The sequence below is a fragment of the Siphateles boraxobius genome, unplaced genomic scaffold (genome assembly GCF_051911475.1).
Source record: "Siphateles boraxobius isolate OS27281-9 unplaced genomic scaffold, OSU_SipBor_1 130, whole genome shotgun sequence".
NCBI lineage: Eukaryota > Metazoa > Chordata > Actinopteri > Cypriniformes > Leuciscidae > Siphateles > Siphateles boraxobius.
The window spans coordinates 15,088,265-15,107,722 of NW_027508734.1; the positions used below are offsets into that span (position 1 = coordinate 15,088,265).

The window sequence follows — 19,458 nt, forward strand, 5'->3', positions numbered from 1 at the left end:
CGCAACATGCTGTTCCTTCCTTGAAACACCTCTACAGGGAAAAACATGGGGTTCAACACTTCTGTATCATTCCTCTCACTTCTAACAAGCTGCATTACACCTAAAATTGATTCCTTGACTTCTAAAACAGCACAGAGAAAAACACTTTCGGAACCGCAGAGCAGAAAAACAAATAATTTCTACATTTCTAATTATGGTTAAAGGAAATGAAGTTGTACATAGCAGCCAAGGCGAGGCCGAATAGATTAGAAACGTCATTAGAAGGCAATGAAGTCATTGGCTTGAATCGGACACGTATTAGCTTTGGCAGTGTTTCAGTGATTAAGCAAGAAAAAAAAAGTAAACTGCTGAGCCAAAAGACCCAAAGCACATATTACATTGCGCTAATCTGTCTTTATCTGTCTTGGAATAATGGCCAACTTTTTTCAAACATCACTTCACTATTGTTAAGAGTAATATTTTGCATACAGGACTTAACAATTGAGATATATTACAATATGTGCAGCCAACATTTGGATGAGGAACAATTAATACACCACTAATAACCACAAAGTGGACAGATGATTGACTTGTTCCAAACAAGTCAATCATCTGTCCACTTTGTGGTTATTAGTGGTGCATTATCATGCAGAACCTGTCCTGCAACGTCTGTGCTACAAACAAGAACAATTCCTCAAATCATGTCATTTATTGAGGACATGGGGCTTCAATATTTTTACATGGCAAAGGACAAATTAGGCAAAATTGGCATTCCAGTCACCAAACACTATTCCATTCAAGTACAAAATATACACTAGGCTTGCAGCTTACTATTATTTTGGTAATTGTTTAATATTTTGGTAATTTATTATTATTCAATTAATTGGATAAAAATTATTTTATGCATTTCAGCGAAACATAAAATTGTTGAAAGACTGAATTATTGACTTTAACTGGCATCTAATGAATTGAGGACAAATCGTCCTTCAACAGTCCAAATTAAAGCTTATAGAACAACAATACAGATCTAAAATTAGTTATTTGTTAGAAAAATGAATAGGATTTTATCACCAGCTAAACAAACACCCAGAATATCTTATCCGTTGTAGAATTAAAGAGCCCCTATTTAAAGAGCCCCATTTAAAGGTTCCTCCTTTTGTTTTGGAGGTCCCCTAAAATAGGTTTCCATGCATCAAAGGTCAAAAAACACAACAAAAACAAATTTCTCATAATAAACATTGAAGCATTAGCTCTTTTCTCGTAGTGTCTGAAACGGTTCGAAAAAAGGATTCGTTCTCTCTAAAACCCTCCTTTCCGAGAGCCTACTCTACTCTGATTGGTCAGATGGCCCAGTCTGATGTGATTGGCTCTTATTGATACGGTAAAAAACGGCATATTGTTTCCGACACAAGTGGTCGACCAGAGTTCTCATCCTTTGGAAGTGCATGCATTGTGGATTTCACAGCGCAGAAATCAGCTTCTTCTCAACTTTTGACAACACAAACCAAACTCTTCCAGGGCTCAGTTTCAACTACAGTGTTTGAGGGCAGGCACCCAATGAAGACCATAGCCTGGCATTATGCAAATGTGTTAAAGCTACATTAAGTAAGACTGGAATTACTGATAACTAGTTTAAGGCAGTTCAGAATCAGTTTAAAAACTTTGAACTGGGAAACTTTGTAGATCTCTTAAATTCACAAACAGCTATATTACACACTACATGAAAGGTAATATCTGAAAACGCATAATAGGGGCACTTTAAATATTTCTGAAGTGGGTTCCACAAACAGTGTGGATTATGAAATGGATCTTTGGTTTTACAGATTTTCAGAAACCCTGGCGTAGAATTGCTGCCATAGACTCCAATGCCAACGAGTAAAACTAATGAAAATGAATGAATACAATAGGAGCTTGACACCCTCGCTTGACTCCTAAAGAGATTGTATATGCAGCCCTATCCTGTACTCACAGTTGCATCGCTAAACTTTATGCATTTGGCACACAGCGCAACTGGAACAACACAGGCCCGAACCCTGCCAAGTCCAAAAAAGTATGTGTTTGTTGGCATTGCCACCTGCGAGTACAATAAGGAAATATTTGCGTCTTTCAGCGCAGCTGCAGCCCAAAACCAGACTGCCCCAGATGGCTGATGGCATATCATGAAATCCACTTTTTGATTAAAACTGATAGCCCTTTTCATAGGATTAATTGCTTACGAGCGCATGAATGTCAAGCGGTTCGCTGTCCACTAAATTAATGAACTCCCTGAACAGAGGCGAACAGGAGCGCGGGCGTCTTGCCGATTTAATCCTGTGCACACATGCGGAATAATCCTGTCTTATCTGCTCTGACTGCATCTAAAACCTGTTGCTTGATCAGGGTTTAGCCACTTGCGGCAACTGGTCAGTTTTGCCAATTCATGTGTGTGTTGAGTGTCGGCTGCGGCGGGTCTGTAACTAAAATAGCATCTGGCATTTATTCGAAAATAAGGAGAGCAGGGAAGTAAACAGATTGTTTTTCGAGAGATGCATACCTCCTATGCGGGCATTGTAGGCTATACCTACAATGCAATGCGAGTTGTTGGCTACAGCAGCAACTTCACCTGCACATCGCGTCCCATGCCTGGAAAGAAAAAGAAATGCAATAAAAAAATCAATAAAAAATTTAAATATATTATTGTGTGTTTGTGTCTGAGTTTGATCAGAACTGTAACGGTGTCAGTCTTGCTTCCCCATTATCTCCTCACTGTTTTCTGTCCTCTCCACACTGCTAATTAAAACTGTAAAGAGGGAAAACATTTTTTATAAAAAGCTGGAATGAGAATTTCACACTAAGACATTGGCTCTGATTTAAGCCCTAGTGATTTGCCTCATTGTCTACAGCCTAAGCTACTGTACACTGTAAAAAAATATTGTAATTGTAACTAACAAAACTGTAAAAATGCGACAGTTAAAACCTGTAAAAAACTGCAATAGATTTAGCCTTACATTTTGTAATTTCAGCTGCCAGTTTTATTCTGTAAAACGATGGATTTTTTTTTACATTGTATCATTCAAATGTTTGGGGTCGGTAAGATTTCTTAATCACTTTGACACATTTTTCAAAACAGTCTTAACATTCTCTAAACTGTAAGTTCAGTTGTCACAACTGTTTGCTGGAAAATCAGAACTCTATTGCATGTCTGCAAAATGTAGTAACTCACCCAAAACATTTAATCATTCTTCAAAACCTAGTTATTGCGTCAGTAAATTGTCCAAATGCCACCAAAAAAATGTGAGCGACACTGGTCAAATGTTTTTCACTATGGAAACATTTTCTATGTACAAATGTTTTTTCTACTTTTTTGTTGGCACTGACTGCATTCTATACTACACGAGAATGTGAGTTTTGTCTAGTTGAATGCTTTTGTGCATCATACTGAGCTTTTTATTAGGCAAAAATTTATTGGGAAAAGTCAATACTGTAAAAAAAGAAAATTAATATTTTTATTTAAACAGTACATTTATTTTGTAGAAATGTCTTCCCCTAACAGCAACAAAACCAGACGTTTTCTTTTTAATATATTTAATTTATTCCTGCGATGGCAAAGCTGGTTTTTTCAGCACCATTACTCCAGTTTTCACTGTCACATGATCCTTCAGAAATCATTGCAATATGCTGACCAGGAACATACATATAAAGAAAGTAAATAGGGTGGACTTTTGATTTCATTTTGTTAACAAAAAAAAAAAAAAACACTTTGTTTTGGACTCCGACGGCAGTACATTTTGAAACTGATATCCAAGTCAATACTCTTTCCACCACTGTCACAGCGTATCGCAACAGGCTGCATTAGCAATGCATTAATTGCATTTTTATCTTGTGCACTGTTCACTCGCTGTCGTTCGCTCAGTGCACCTCTTTACCAAAGTCTCTTTTAATAGTTTTATTCTTCTTTCTTCACTCAATTAAGTTTCTGCTCCGGGAGGCCGTTCCACACTTCAAAAATGAATTGAACGTTGTATTGTTTTCCATTTCAAATATCCTGATGAGTATTAACAAAACAGGTCTTTGAAGTTTAGCCTGAGCTCTTGGCAGTTAATTCGTAAACATGTGGCATGAGCAGAGAACAAGCATTAAATCAGGTGCTTATCAAAGACAGAGACATTTTCAATTAAATCCCCACCACACTCAATCCCACAGGATTGGATTGGTTTCAGTGCTTCCCCACAAAAAAAGCCTCTTTATTGTGTTGACACGCAAAATCATACAAGTCCAGCATTACGGCTTTATCACAGCTTTTAAGAAAGCAAGATCTATAGAAAATTTGAGAATATTTGAGAAAAAGAAATATTGCTGTATTAGATCTGGTCCAAAATCTAGCCAGATCTACCCAAATCACCTCAGCAACCATTTGGGTCGATCATTTCTCATAGTCATACATTCTCTTTTATTAAGTTAGTTGATATAAATCCTTTCGTGTGAGATTTTAACCTGTGCCAGCGCACATACCCGACAATCCATTGGCGAGACCAGAGGTGCGCATTTTTGTGATTATCCCTTCGTGTGCCATAAGGTTGCCAACCGCTGCCCTGGAAACTACCTAGCATCCACCCATAACACCCTAACAACTGTCTAGCCACCACCTAGAATCTAGCAACCACCCAAAAAAACATCCTCGCAATCACCCAGTAAACACTAGCAACAAAACATATTAGCAACCTCCTAGCAAGGTCAAAATACCTTTAAAACTTCAAATCTCTCTTCAAACAAACCAATTACTCAAACTGCAAAAAGGCTTCAATGACCTTTGAACTTCAAAACAATCTTCAAAAACTTTTTCAAGCAAACATTTTATCCACCCCATGATCACTCAAAGCAAGTTACCCAAGTGTTAGCAGCAAATGAGATGTGTTTAAAGGGATAATTCACCCATAAATGAAAATTCTCTCATCATTTACGCACCCCCATGTCGTCCCAGGCCCATAATACTTTCGTTCATCTTCGGAACACAAAGAAAGATCTTTTTGATGAAATCTGGGAGCTTTCAGTCCCTCCATTGATTGCTACTCAACAGACACTTTGACGCATGAAAAAATTCATAAAGAGATGCTAAAACCAATACATATGAACTAAGCGGTTTAGTCAAAATTTTCTGAAGAGACAAGATCACTTTATGTGATGAACAGATTTAATTCATTCACATATAAACATTGATCAGCGAACATAAACAGAAGCTCAAACGAACCTGCTTGACCTCTTGTGGAAGCTCAAAAGTGCTGCATAACACGAAAACGAACCTCATTGGTTCTTGCTGAAGCTCCAACCCTTAAGACAAGTCGTGTGGTGCAGAGTAATTTTAACTTGTTTAATTAATAAAAGTAATTTTAACTCACTTGTTCTCATTGCTGGAATCGTATCGTGGGGTCGGGTCATAGTCATTGCCATTCACATCGTAGCTAGCAAGCTGATCCTAAATGACGGACAAAGCACATTAAATAAACCATCTGAGGCACTGAGAATGAAATAAACCCATTTTCCACAGTAGTAATGGTAAAATATATAACACAAACAATCATTTTATTATTCAGGCTGTGCAGAACAGTGTTAAAACTAACTATTAAACAATATTTTTAACAAACTATTAAAAACAGTTTTATAAAATAACACTCAATAGAATACATTTACAACATTAATGTTACTAAAATAACACTAAAGAATGCATTTACAGAGATTAGAGAAAGTTTCAAGATAATCTCACATAATTCTGAGCCAGATCCGGATGGTTCCTCTCAATACCGTCGTCCAAGATGGTGACGACCACATTTCGACCTGTGTAACCTCTCTGCCAGGCCGCAAGGATATTCATTTCTGAACGACAGCGGCTGTTTTTATCACTACAGTGCTGGAAGACAATAAGAAGTCATCAACATCAATGTACCTTCACTTGCAATCAGTTTCAGGCACATGCATTTGACTTTGAAAATAGGTAACATTGGAACATTAGCAACATTCTCTGCTCTCCAGAAACACAAGCCTTCATTACTTCAGTAACCTTATGACTCAATCCGTCTGTGAGGAAATATGTCACAGCAAGTGGCAGCAAAACCCTGTAAATTAAACGGCACGATTCATGTTTATTCAGCGGCAGAGGTTTTCGTGTCCTTCAAGGTCTCATTTATGATTCTTTTCAACGCAGTCTTTGAGGACACAATCAACAAAGACGTCCAAGTGTGAAGTCAACATCAGAGGACGGATTGAAAACAGTCTCAGATACCTTTGTGCTGCAATATTAATCATGTGAATGCAAACAAACACCGAATATGCTTTAATAATGCTTGAAAACATCAGCTCTACTGGATTAACTATTAATCTTGTAGTGTTTGAAACTGATATACAAAGAACAAAAGGATTTGCATAGACACTTCAGTAAAACTAACAAGGTCTGAAGTCCTTCGAAGATACTTTTCAGAAGCAAAAGAAATTAGAAGCCAACGAATAAAGAGTAACACATTTCTCAAGGTTCAAGGCAACTCTTCAATCGGTAATCAATGAAAATCTTGTTGAAATAAGAGCAGGAGTACAACGCAACAAAATAAATCATTGAAGAGTGAAGTAGGATAACAATTATGGAGTAACTTAACCCTGGAAATATTTATCAAAAGCCAAATAAAACATCTTTATAAAACAAAGAAAACCAAAATAGATGCACAGAATTTTCTCCTAAATAATGCAACATAATAATGCAATCAGATTCATCAATAATATCACAGTGTGAGCACATAGGATCATGTTTTTAAAGAAAGACTGAAAGAGTTGTTGAAAGCTTAATGGTGATGACATTGAAGTCATGTGACTTGTGTAGTACATTTATAGCCTAACTTTAGCTTATTACTTCTAGCAATTGTATTTATACATCAAAATTCATAAAGGTTGCATTCATTTGTGAAGATTATGATGAACATGATGAACCAAACATGAAAGAATCATTAACTTCTTTCAGTCATGGAACTTATTTTATGCAATAATCCAAAAGCCAATGGAAAAATCCTATGAGCTTTTTGTCAAGGGAAACAGGGATTCTTGAACGACTATGGAAAATGATGATTATGACTGAAATTTGCCCTGACTAATGCCAGTGTTAGTGTGATTGTGTTCATTTCCTCAATATGAACTAATTTGTAATTCATACCATCAAGCTAGTAAGAGAAACAAACTAGTGCACATACACTACTGTCACACAGTTCGGTCTTTATGAGGCAAGGGCAGCAGAAACAGTCCTGCTATAAAACAAATAAAACAACAGGAGCTTCACAAACGAGCCCGTTTAATGAAGCACAAATCAGTGGCCCTTTTCTCTCTAGGAGTCACTGGAAATGAGGCAGCGATTCATTTGCTAAATCACTTCATTAGGAAAACAAAAGGTCAAAAGGTAAAGATAGCCTTTGAAATACAGGACTGAATGTGTGAAATATCTACTAACAATGTACCACATGTTGGACCATTTAGGATCGTTGAAGTGGATGTAGCTCGGGTCACTCTTGGCTTGACGTTTCACTCGTGACTTCACCACCTGCTGCTGCACCCATTCAACCTGCAGAAAAAGCACGGGTTACATCGACTCGCATCAAAGACAAAACAGTTTATGCTCACCTTCATGCACATAAACATGTCTGCGAAATGCGCGGTCTGTATTTAGTCACGCTCTGGCTTTTCCATTACGTGAGGCTTATGTAGTCATTGCATTTTGAGGAGAAACAAATGGAAATGTAGTACTCTGAAACATGCTTTCGTAAATCCAGCCTGAAGAACAAATACAGTCACACCATCCAAAATATACGCATATCAAAATAAGAGATTTTTTTTCACCTGTTTTTTACACATATTACTGTCCCTAAATATGTAATAGCAATAGAAATGCTGCCGATTTTAGAATTCACTTATGATTTAATCTGGTTAGTGCAATCATGTTTTACTTTGAATACTAAATATAAAAATCATCAATCAATTAGAGTGTGTGCTAGTCTAAAAATGACTAAAAGCAAGGAAGTGCTCTTGTGCTTTCTATATCGATTAGAACAGCACCAACCACATCAAGATCTATCTAGATTTCTGTATCCTTCCAGTTAAACGTATCATCTGTTGTAAATAAAGGGATGTGGACTTCTAATTTGAAAAGTCACCAGGCCATACCCGCAGATTTATTTGTCTTGTGGCAATGCCCGAATTTGTGGTTCCCCTCAAAAGAGCTTAACTTCAGAATCACTTGCGCACTACGCTTTCTTGCTTTCATTAAAGAGGTCCAGAGGGAAATGTAATGAAAATCACATATTGCAATAATTATGTCTTTCTCCCTGTTACAGTCTCTCTCGGTTACAGTCCCAGTGCTATAAATGAATGGGTTGGGAACCAAAAACCAGTTCTTATTAAAAAGTGGCTCTATTGAATAAATAAATAAATAAAAAGAAGCAAATGATTTATGACATTTGGTTCCATTAATAATTCTTGAATGTTTGAATCATACTGATCCACTAATGAATCTCTAGCAAGTTGTTTGGAAGCTGAATCGAATGTCAAGAGAGCGAAAGGCTGAGTGCAGCAAAAATGCACAGTGATAATAAATATCACTCAATGATTCAGTTAAATCAGTTATAAACTTGTTCAGATATAGTTAGGATATATAGTATCAAGAGCTATTGAACAAATTAAAAAATAAGTGGTCCCTCAATAATTATGAGGTCATGAAAACTGCATGGAGTAGAGTTTAAAATGGTTTAGATGAAGTACAGCATGTCACACTGCTGTGGCAGCAAATCAGCAGCTCACGTACAAGAAAATAAACTATGCACTTCACTTGGTTTCTAGTATGTACTGTAGCATATACTATAGATAGTTCAATTGGATGATTTGAAACGATAAAATACTGATAAACACCTTTGAATGCACATTCTACTTAATATTTGAATCAATTTTAAAATGTAATTTATTCCTGTGATGGCAAAACTGATTTTCAGCATCATTACTCTGGTCTTGTCACATGATCCATCAGAAATCATTCTAATATGCTGATTTGCTGCTCAAGAAACATTTCTTATTTTATTTTCAATGTTGAAAACAGTTGTGCAGCTTAATATTTTTGTAGAAACGTGATACATTTTTCTCAGGATTCTTTGATGAATATAAAGTTCAAAATAACAGCCTTCATTTAAAACCGTAATCTTTTGTTATATTCTAAATGTCTTTATGATCACTTTTAATAAATTTAATGCATCCTTGCTGAATTAAATTATTCATTTATTTTTAAAAAATATTTTGAAAGGTAGTGTAATTCATTATTGAACACTGGTGCCTTTTATTACAATGCACCAACTGCAGATCTGAAAGATTAAATTTTCAGTGTCCTTTTATATAGACTACAACACTTCAACAACACATCTATTGGATGAGATGTTATTTGCCCCGTTCTTTTAAGCTTGACAGCTCTTTGCTTGTGGTAACAAAACATTTCGCGCCATCTCGCATGGCCTCTGCCTGTGGCCTGACACTGATGAAATGGGTTATTGGGCATTTGGCACGCCACACCATTTGTACACATGGCCCGGGGCAGGATATGATCAGAGAGCCTCCGTCAGATGCCCTCCAATAGACCTGGACTGTTTTATTACTCCCGAGATGCCGGCTGTCGGGAGGAGATAATCTTAGCAGGGGAGGGCTGGCTTCCAAATCCTGGAAACAGCTTGACTTTGAATGCCTGGCTGCTCTGTCAAATGAAGTCTTGGACAAACACGACTGCTCGTCATATTAATGCGTCCGGGACCGAAGTGATTTAATGTGTAAGTTGGAGGATTGAAAGTCAGAGCATAGGAACCATCTGAAAGTAGGAGGGACACAACTGTAACAGAACTTAACAGCTTGGCCTATGAATATTCATTATTTAGTAATATAATGAATATTCAACAGTAGTCCCAGTTCTACTGGTTTTACCCAGCTTTTGATCTTAAAATTGTTTTGTATATGTGTCTAACTACAATTTTTTCATTTGTGCTGTGTCGCCAAGCAAAACAAAAGTCTAAAGACGTAATGATTTCCTAATAAAAGTGTCATAATTAAAAGTGTCCTCCCATATAATGGTTGCTAAACCTCCTAATAAAGGTTATTATAGTTTTAAAAGTTTTACTAGTGTGAAACCCATAATACAAAATGGAGTAATTTTCAGTTTAGTTTTGTTAATTTTGATGGTGCATTAACCAGTCCCACCAGGATTTTGCGATTGCAAGAATAAAGTGAATTCAACCAACTGTCGCATTATTTGCAATTTAAGACAATAGTAATTTAAGCTGTAAAAAAATGCTAAAACAATTCTACAACATTAGAGAATAATATAACTAAAAATAAAATGTCAAAACATTAAATAATTAAAACATTTAAAATATACAGTATGTAATCAGTGACAGTATTTTCAGCTAAGCAGAATTATGAATAGATCTATACTGGTGAGACCAATGCCATGTGCAAATCAACACACACAAAAAAAAATTAATCCAGCAAATATCACCTTAATTTTTCAGTGAGTGAATAAAAAAATGATTTTAGTAAACTAAACTTAATTTACTATGAGAAAATTAACAACTTTTGGGAACCAAGTAAAAAAAAAAAAAAACCTTTTTAAAGAAATGATTTAATACATTTTCTTAATTTCTTTTTCCCCCATAAAGTTTCAGTCAGAGTTTTACGGTCAGTGTACACAGTGGAGGGAGAAGGGTCCATCTGTGCTATTGTTTAATTATGCAATATTGAGCATTGAGTGCTTTTGCAACCCCGGGCTGAAAGTCACCCTGTTCAGTGTTGAAACAGAATAGAGTACAAAATGATGCCATAACCAACCCCAAAATTAAACATAGGGCCTTTGAGAGTAGATTAAATGATTTTTGACCAATGTAAAAATGTGGATGCGTATTCAAGTAGTCATTTAAACTTCTTTAGACGTATCAGAACCTCACCATGCTGAAAATGATAGCATCAAAGATGAGGTTACAATTTGTTTCAAATTCACAACAACACATCATACTGCAGGACATGCGCAAAATGAAATGCGCTATGAATACACAACTGCTACCATATTTAGCTGTAAACTACCATCCCACCGGCATCACCGGGCTGTTTATGATTCAGCAGCACAGACTTCATCAGCTCTTGTGTCAGATGGCCTGCACAGGGCCAATTTTTAGATGTTTATGGTATACATTTTTTAAAATATATTCAATAGTTTTGTTTGAGCCCACTTAGATCAACTAAATGAGACTTTTCATGAAGATAGCAGCTGCGGACTCTCATTTGAAGCTTTATTTTAAATAACCATTTAAAAGTTTGGTAATAATAAGGAGAGTTTCTTGAAGACCAAATCAAACATACTACACCTTTAAGGACCAATTTAATGCTTCCTTGCTGAGTAAATGTATACATTTATTTTATGTCTTTTAATGATACTGACCCCACAATTTTGAACAGTAGCATAAATAGTACATATTTTTCACTTTGCAATAGACATTATGCGCCAGAGAAACGTCTAAAGACAGCCATCTTTAGAATTTTGTCTTTGAACTTCCTTTTTTGCATTAGCGTTGTATACATCTATGGTATCGCTGTCGAAGTATAATTAGCTGGTGAAGTGGATTTACTTATTGAAGTGTTAATGAAAGTTATCATGAGCATTGTAATGTTTAAAGCAGATATCTTAAAGGGATAGTTCACCCAAAAATGAAAATTCTGTCAGTATTTACTCACCCTCATGTTGTTCCAACCCCGTAAGACCTTCGTTCATCTTCGGAACACGAATTAAGATATTATTGATGAAATCTGAGAGCTGGGTCACTCCTGCATATTAGTCCATAGGCTTCAAAAGGATTGAAACTTGCCGTCCTCGAAAAGTTATTAAAGACATCGTTAAAACAGTCCAAGGGACTACAGTGGCTCAATCTTAAGTTTATCAAGCGACAAGAATACTTTTTGTGCGAAAAAACAAACAAAAGTAACGACTTTATTTCAACCTTTCATTTCCTTCTCTGTTGGCCTCTAGTCAGTTAACTTAGTGTAATGGCGTAGAGCTAAGTCACACGTAGGCTCACTATTGGCCGACGCTGGTCATGTGGGTGATGCGTGTGACGTACGACAACAGAAGCTCTACGCTTTTACACTAGTGAACTGACTCGAGGCCCACAAAGAAGGAAATTAATAGTTGAAATAATGTCGTTATTTTAGTTTTTTTGCACACAAAAAGTATTCTCGTCGTTTGATAAACTTAAGATTGAGCCACTGTAGTCACTTGGACTATTTTAACGATGTCCGTAATAACTTTTCGGGGCTGGCAAGTTCAATCCCTCAAGAAGCCTATGGACTAGTATGGAGGAGTGATCCAGCTCTCAGATTTCATCAAAAATATCTTAATTCGTGTTCCGAAGATGAACGAAGGTCTTACGGGGTTGGAACAACATGAGGGAGAGTAAATACTGACCGAATTTTCATTTTTGAGTGAACTATCCCTTTAAAGGTGAGCAGAGCGGGAATTTTTTAAATGAGCAGTTCATTCATAAATGCAAGATCGCTGTGGAAATACAAACCGGAAAGGGCTATAAAAAAAAGGGGGCAGGGCTACAAAAGGTCTCTTTCATAAACTTTCAAGCATTTAAAGTGCCATTCTTTTCATCCGTGGAGTGTTTGGTGATGGTGGCCACATGTGGGAAGGCTTACCTCTGGGTCCATGTGAATGAAGCTGTGAGAGCCCCTCGTGGCAAAGGTGGATCTGCGTACCACCCTGCTGTGATGGAAATGGTAATGGTGCTCCAGTCCTCCGATCTACAGAACAAACAACCATGAAAACCAGCAAGAGAATTGACAGTCACACATTTGAGAAAGGCATGAAATTAACTTTTATCAGAGACAGCTTTGGTGGACAGAAATTGCATCTTGGCAGGGGCTAGCAAAAAAAAAAAAAAAAAAGAGAGATCAATTTTAGCACATATAGCACAGACTCCAGTATAAAAAATACCTTGCACATAAACCGCTATTCCAGCCTCACAAAAAGCCAAAGAGAATCTCCGTAAAATTGACATATGGCACACAGTTGGTGTTGCAGAAGGCGAAATCTAGTTGGCACATGCCTTCTGCCCTTAGCACATCTATCACACACTGGCATATCTGAGTCAAATGATAAAGGAATAGTTCAGTATTTACTCGTTATCGATGTTGTTCTGAACCTGTATGCATTGCTGCTGTTTTTGTCAATAAGAGTAATTTTCCATAATTCGATAGCTTTGCACAGGGAACAGACAAAAATGAATCATTTAAATTTCATATATTCATATCCAACATATTTAAACTGTCACATCATTGCCTACAATATACACAAGTACCAAATGGCATTTTAGAGTACATGATGACATACTTGGAATGATGCACCAAAGTGTCCTTTTTGAATTTGAAGTTTAGAAGTTTGGAACATTTCAGTGGATAAAGAGATAAAAAGTTGTATAACTTGTATGTACTACTTTATGGTGTTTTTGTGCATTTTCCATATAATATACAGTAGATGATTGTATGGAAAATATAGATGGATGAAGATTTTTTTTTTTTAGGAACATAATGGAAAAAAAGTCATACCGTTTGGATAGATACATGAGGCTGTGTAAAATAATTAAATAATTTTCTTTTGCAGATAAATATTTACACTTTACATGATTTTTATGCATTGCAAATGTTATAATTCTAAATAAATGTTTTCTTTTGTAACAACCGAGAGGGTATAATATTAAATATGCATTTGCCAAAAATGTGGGGAAGAATCCATTCACATATCTGTCTGTAAATAAACTCCATGTTCTTTGTTCACTCATATTGATTCTCCTTGCTGTCAGTACACACTGAGCAGAATTGAGATGTATGTAAAAGCATTAGGTGACAAAGAGGACTTAAAATAACCCTGAAAGACAACTTTGTCTGTGCTTTCAACAAAGAAATAAAAGAGATCTGCCACTGTGATTAGGCAATGAGCAACCAATCACATCAAAGCTTCACAGACCTCAGAGAAGAACATCTTGAAGCCCTGAGATTAGCAACCTCACAGAGACTAAATTCAAGGCATATTAGTAGTTTAGTAGACAGTGTTAATTTGAACAGACACCACCTCCAGATGTCCTAAGGCCATTGAGTGCAAGAGAGATGTGCATTTCATACAGTGCGTCGACTTGAGAAAGAAGAGCTGAATAACGTGTTCAAACAATGATTTCCAAGTATGATTTTTCAAGTTCTTACAATGTAAACATTTTTAATAATTCTTTAAATAACTCAAGAATGCACATTGAGCAAGTAGGGTAAGTGTACCCATTAAGCCCATGTAGCCTTTGAGTCCATGTAGCCCACTTTCAACTTTGAAGTCAAATAAAACAAAGAGTAAATCAAATTTTATGCTGCTCATTATTTTAATCAACCCAGTGATTTGTTACTTCCCTGGCATTTTTTACTGTATACCAATCACATTTGGCAATGTTGAGTTAGCCCCATCCATGTGCAAGCTGTCCCAGGGGACCTCACACAAAGTCACCCCAAAACTTTGGTGTTTCAGGACCCTTCAGAAATCAATACATTTCTGCAATTTTCAGCCATTTATTTGGTAACTACATTGATATTATGCCAAATAAGAGATAAATGTGTTGTTTTTTGTGTATGAACAAATAGTACTTTATCATTTTATATAATTTTCCTTTAAATGGAAAGATGAGTTTTATTAGCTTGCGTTCAAAGCTAATCTCTAGGTCAAACCATTAGCCTTACAGAAAGATAGAGTGCCAAATAATTAAGCATGTGAACTGCAAACAATAAATGTTTTGTGATTCATTTTACATTAATTTACAAATAAATACATCATAAATTGTTTTGTAGAGAAGATTATTTTCATAAATTAACTTTTTTTTTTAGATGGGCTTAAATGGTACAGTGCCACAAAACGCATGCAAACTATAGCCAACACAAGCTAACCTTGAATGGAAAAAACTTAACATTTCTCAATGTGGGCACGATGAAAATTACTATGATACTTAGTCCACAGTATATTTAAGCTCCATGCATTTATTTGTATACATATCTTACATCTTTAAAGGAAAATATTGTCTTTTTTCACCATTACTCACTGTGGAACCATTTAAGCCCACCCTATGTGTTTCAATGAGGAATCCCTCTAATTGCAAACTATGATACATTTTCTGAAAGGGTTTAATGATAACATTTCCGCCACTTCTGGTCCAGCTTTGACCGGGCAAAACTCGGGACTCACCCAGTGGGGCCCCTATGCCAGTAGTGTTGAGCCCTAACTCGGCTTTCGAGATAGGGTCATGTCCTGTGGAACTTTGATCGGGCATAACTCCACAGTCAAGCCGACCTAAGGCTGCATACTCCCGGAGTGGGGGCCCCACTAGGAGACCCCCCGAAACCCCAGAGTCTGGAGCACCAACTCGGCTTCCTTCCCGAGATACACGCGGTCAAACGTCCAGCTTGACTCCAGCTACATCTCCAGTCAAGCCTACTTTACCCGCTCCACCTTTGACCAGGAATAACTCGGAAGCCAAGCCGACTTAAGGCCCCAGACTCCCGGTGTCTGGGGCCCACTAGGAGGCCCCCCTAAGCCCAGAGTATGGAGCCCTAACTCGGCTAGGCTTCCGAGATACACCCGGTCAACCGTCCAGCTTGACTCCAGCTACAACTCCAGTCAAGCCCAGACCACCGGCCACTAACACCCATCCATCACACCCAGGGCTCTAATCAAACATTAGCAAAAGGATTTTTTTTTATACTTCCCTGTCACTGAATAAATATATTGACGTTTTTCTTCTTTAAAATCAATACATTTTTTATATTTTGTGAATAAATGATGATGTGGGCTTATTTGGAACACACGCGAGCTTAAATGGTGCCAAAAGTACCAATTAAGCCCATGCCAGACTTCTGACTTTATTCCTAAATTATCTCAATTTTATATTCAAAAATGTAAATCAACAAATTAATACATTTTTAAATGAGAGATAAATCTTGCATTTTGGTGGGCTTAATGGGTAAACTTACCCTAAAACCCAGAGACTCTTGCAGCATTTAGAAATTCTAAATACCAATAATAATAACTAATACTTCTAAATGGCTTTTTGATACTTTAAATTTTTAACAGTGAAATACCACATATAAAATTTCACAACCTGAAGCATAGCACTGCAATTTATGCTTTGAGGTATTACACATGTGACAAGTCTAGGCTATTAAACCAAAACAACAAAAAAGGTTGAAGTTTTATAGAAAGGAAGAGTGGGTGGTCTAATTCAGTGGCTAATTATGATGTGATCGAGACGAATCAGAAGTGGGAATACTCAAGTTGAAATTTTCCACTTCCAACCTCACTCTGAATTCTCCCACCTCCTCTTGAAAATAACCAATGGAACTTGATTATGATTTCACTTTTCTAACATTAGTTAGTGTGTAATGTTGCTGTTTGAGCATAAACAACATCTGCAAAGTTACGACGCTCAAAGTTCAAAGAAAAGGGAGATATTTGATTTGATAGAAATCGCTTTTTAAGGACAACAACAAAAATAACGCCATAAACAAACAGCCTGCCTGCCGGGGCGAGGCAGTGTTGAGAAGAGAAAGAGTTTTTGTAGTAAAGCACATTTTTGAGTCTGCTTTAACTGTCGCACCCGTCTTTTCACATTTATTCCAATATAGTACGTAACACAACTGCAATATCAAGTCACTCTGTAGGCATCTTACAACGGTTCCCACATGACAAGCAATGTATAGATTATCATGAAACGATATGCTAATCAATGATTTGAAGATAGTTAACTCCACATCCAACTAACCATTCATAAACATCCTGTTGCATTCTACATGTCACTTCTTCTTGAGTCTCTCCATCATTATCTGACTTCGGGTTGAACGTAAAAGGCAGAACAGTTTCCGTGTCTGCCAGCTACTAACACATGAGCTCTTGAAGCTCCGCCCTCTGTGCCAGGAACAGCAGCTCATTTGCATTTATAGTGTGACACACACAAAACAACGCGTTTTTACTCACCCTCAAAAAGGTACAATTTTAACATGCTAGCAAAATTATCTGTTTGGTATTTTGAGATAAAACTTCACATACACACTCTGGGGATATCAGAGACTTACATCTTGTAAAAGAGGCATTATACCACCAATTTAAAATTAGATCAAAATTCTACATCTCATTGATTGGCTGATCAATCTGCTCCCACTATAAGTCTACAGGCTTGTTCGACTTGAACCGGCGCTGCACAGACCGATCGGTTGATGACATCAAAGTACCGCGAGAGCGATTAGAGAGCAGACGGCTCCTTATGCTTTTGAATCGCTCTCGCGGTACTTTGATGTCATCAACCGATCGGTCTGCGCAGCGCCGGTTCAAGTCGAACAAGCCTTTTATGTAAATTTTTTTCAAGTAGGAGGAGGGAACTTTTCACACACCTAAGCATTATGACTGAAAGACTTGATCAAAAATAGGTTTTGCAGTGGTGAAAACAAGCTAAATGCAAACGATAGAATGCAAATAAAGGCTATAATTGTGCATAGTTAAGATAACATAGTGCATAGTCAACATAAACTGAAGCCAAAGGCTGCGTTCTGTTAATCTCGACAGTATTTCTCTACAAATTCATGTTGCACCTGCCTAATATCTACCAAGTGACACATGGGCAGTTTGCTTGTTCTCCTTGTGCTTTAAAACACATGACTAAAACTATGCAAAATTATCTAGTTATATTGCATACAGGATAATTTGGGCCAATCAATGTTTGATATGTGTGGTGATTTATTAGCTGCCACACTAATCAAAAATCATCATAATACAAAAGTACATCTTAATTTTCCTATTCAGCCAATGTCAATGTAATTTACATATTATATACATTTCGATGTTTACTTAAGTTTAGCTTTTGTACTATAAACTATTATAGTAGTTGTTTTGGGTCCCTACTTGATACTTTATTAAAACCATGGTCATGAAGTAAATCCAGCTGCTTAATTGCACATAACCCCGAGACATTTTAAACCATAGGTTAATCCTGAGATATATTGCTCCATGTTTCTTACGGTCCACACTGAGTTAATCATTCCTGCATAAGGTTTCGAGATTTTTTGGAAAACGTAATCGAGGTATGGGCAACAGCCACCCGCTCCGGTAGTCTTGAAAAATCTTCTCTTTATCACTCGAATTAACGCGTTTAACGCCACTGTTCTACATTTCACTGGCGCTCTTTTACTCGCTTGAACCAAACAATCACGTTAAAGTTTCTGTACAACAGATTTCACTTACGTGCACTGCTGTAGAAATTTTTAGCACTGCGTTGTTTAAATTTAGGAACAACCATTTTTCGCTGCCAGTTTAGAAATTAGGCTACAACTGTGAATCGATTCGTGGAGGTTAAAAATACCAAAAAGTAGAGTGACAGCCCTGAGCAAATTGTGTTTCAGTGCGTAATTGTTTGCGTAGCTAATTTACGCATGACCTAAAACTTGTTCGTTTTTGATAATGCTCGCATACCAATGATAATGTAGCCTATTCGCGTGGACTTGAAACTCATTTAAATGAGTTTCCCATAAATGCACTAAACAAATACAAAAATATCCTTACCTGACCCAAATTAGTAAAGCCATATTTTGAGGCGAGTTTATCTGCGTCTACTGGTCCTCCGGGGATCCGAACAGCCCAGTGATTGGTGTAAACGCGAGAAAGCGACGCTTTCCAAAGCCAAAAAGTTGACAAAACAAAACCTAGCAACAAACGCATATTGCTCGTCGATAGTCCAGTCTGGTAACTTTGAGGTAAATGATTCACGCAAAATCGATCACCTCCACACTCACCAAAACACGAGCATCAAACCTTTAGTCCTGGCACGCGATACAACCAAAAGATCCTTGAGTTACTCCTGCATTATTTCCCCCAATTCAAAACAACGCATCCCTTCCTATCGCTTCATTATGGGAGCTCGAGTTCAATAAACCTGAAATCTTTGGTCCTGTTTCACGACAGATGGCACGCCAGCCAATATAAATCTTGTCATGTAAGCCTATGGCAGAATGAGTGCGCGCGCTATTATTGAGGTTAGCAGCACGAGCATATGGCTAGTGCTTGCATGCGCAAGTGTGTCATATAGACGCCAATAAAAGGCGTTTTTATCCAGACAAGTGGAGTGCAAGTAGGCTAACTGAGATATGCAGATTCATAGCTCACAGGTAATTCACTTTTGAACGAATCTTGCAGTGTGGTGATGATCCCTAATGATGACTGATTAGAAGTAAGCAACAAGTATTTCTAAGTTTAGAGTGGAATTTCAGCTCATGACACCTGTCAAGACCGTGTCAATCTTATTTTTCATATATTTTATAAATAAAATGATAACTGCATTCAGTCAATGCAATCAAACTGAGGGTGTTTGGAAAGAC

General features: G+C 37.1%; 1 protein-coding gene across 5 annotated transcripts in view; it reads right to left on the bottom strand.

Moving 5' to 3' along the window:
• The window catches only part of pcsk6 (proprotein convertase subtilisin/kexin type 6), an 88,865-nt gene extending 69,681 nt beyond the window's left edge, over positions 1-19,184 (bottom strand). For 2 of the 5 annotated variants that reach the window (XR_013203613.1, XM_077228001.1), the window contains exons 1-6: positions 18,647-19,163; positions 12,706-12,810; positions 7,442-7,552; positions 5,720-5,863; positions 5,355-5,431; positions 2,513-2,601 (exon numbers count right to left, since the gene is read on the bottom strand). Coding sequence is in view for 4 of the 5 variants with exons in the window: in XM_077228001.1 (XP_077084116.1) it covers positions 2,513-2,601; positions 5,355-5,431; positions 5,720-5,863; positions 7,442-7,552; positions 12,706-12,810; positions 18,647-18,802 (682 nt within the window). In the remaining variant the exon portion in view is untranslated. Of the gene's footprint in view, positions 1-2,512; positions 2,602-5,354; positions 5,432-5,719; positions 5,864-7,441; positions 7,553-12,705; positions 12,811-18,646 lie in introns of all 5 variants that reach the window. The other 3 variants (XM_077228002.1, XM_077228000.1, XM_077228004.1) reach the window with 3 other exon arrangements.
• Between the last annotated feature and the right edge of the window lie 274 nt (positions 19,185-19,458).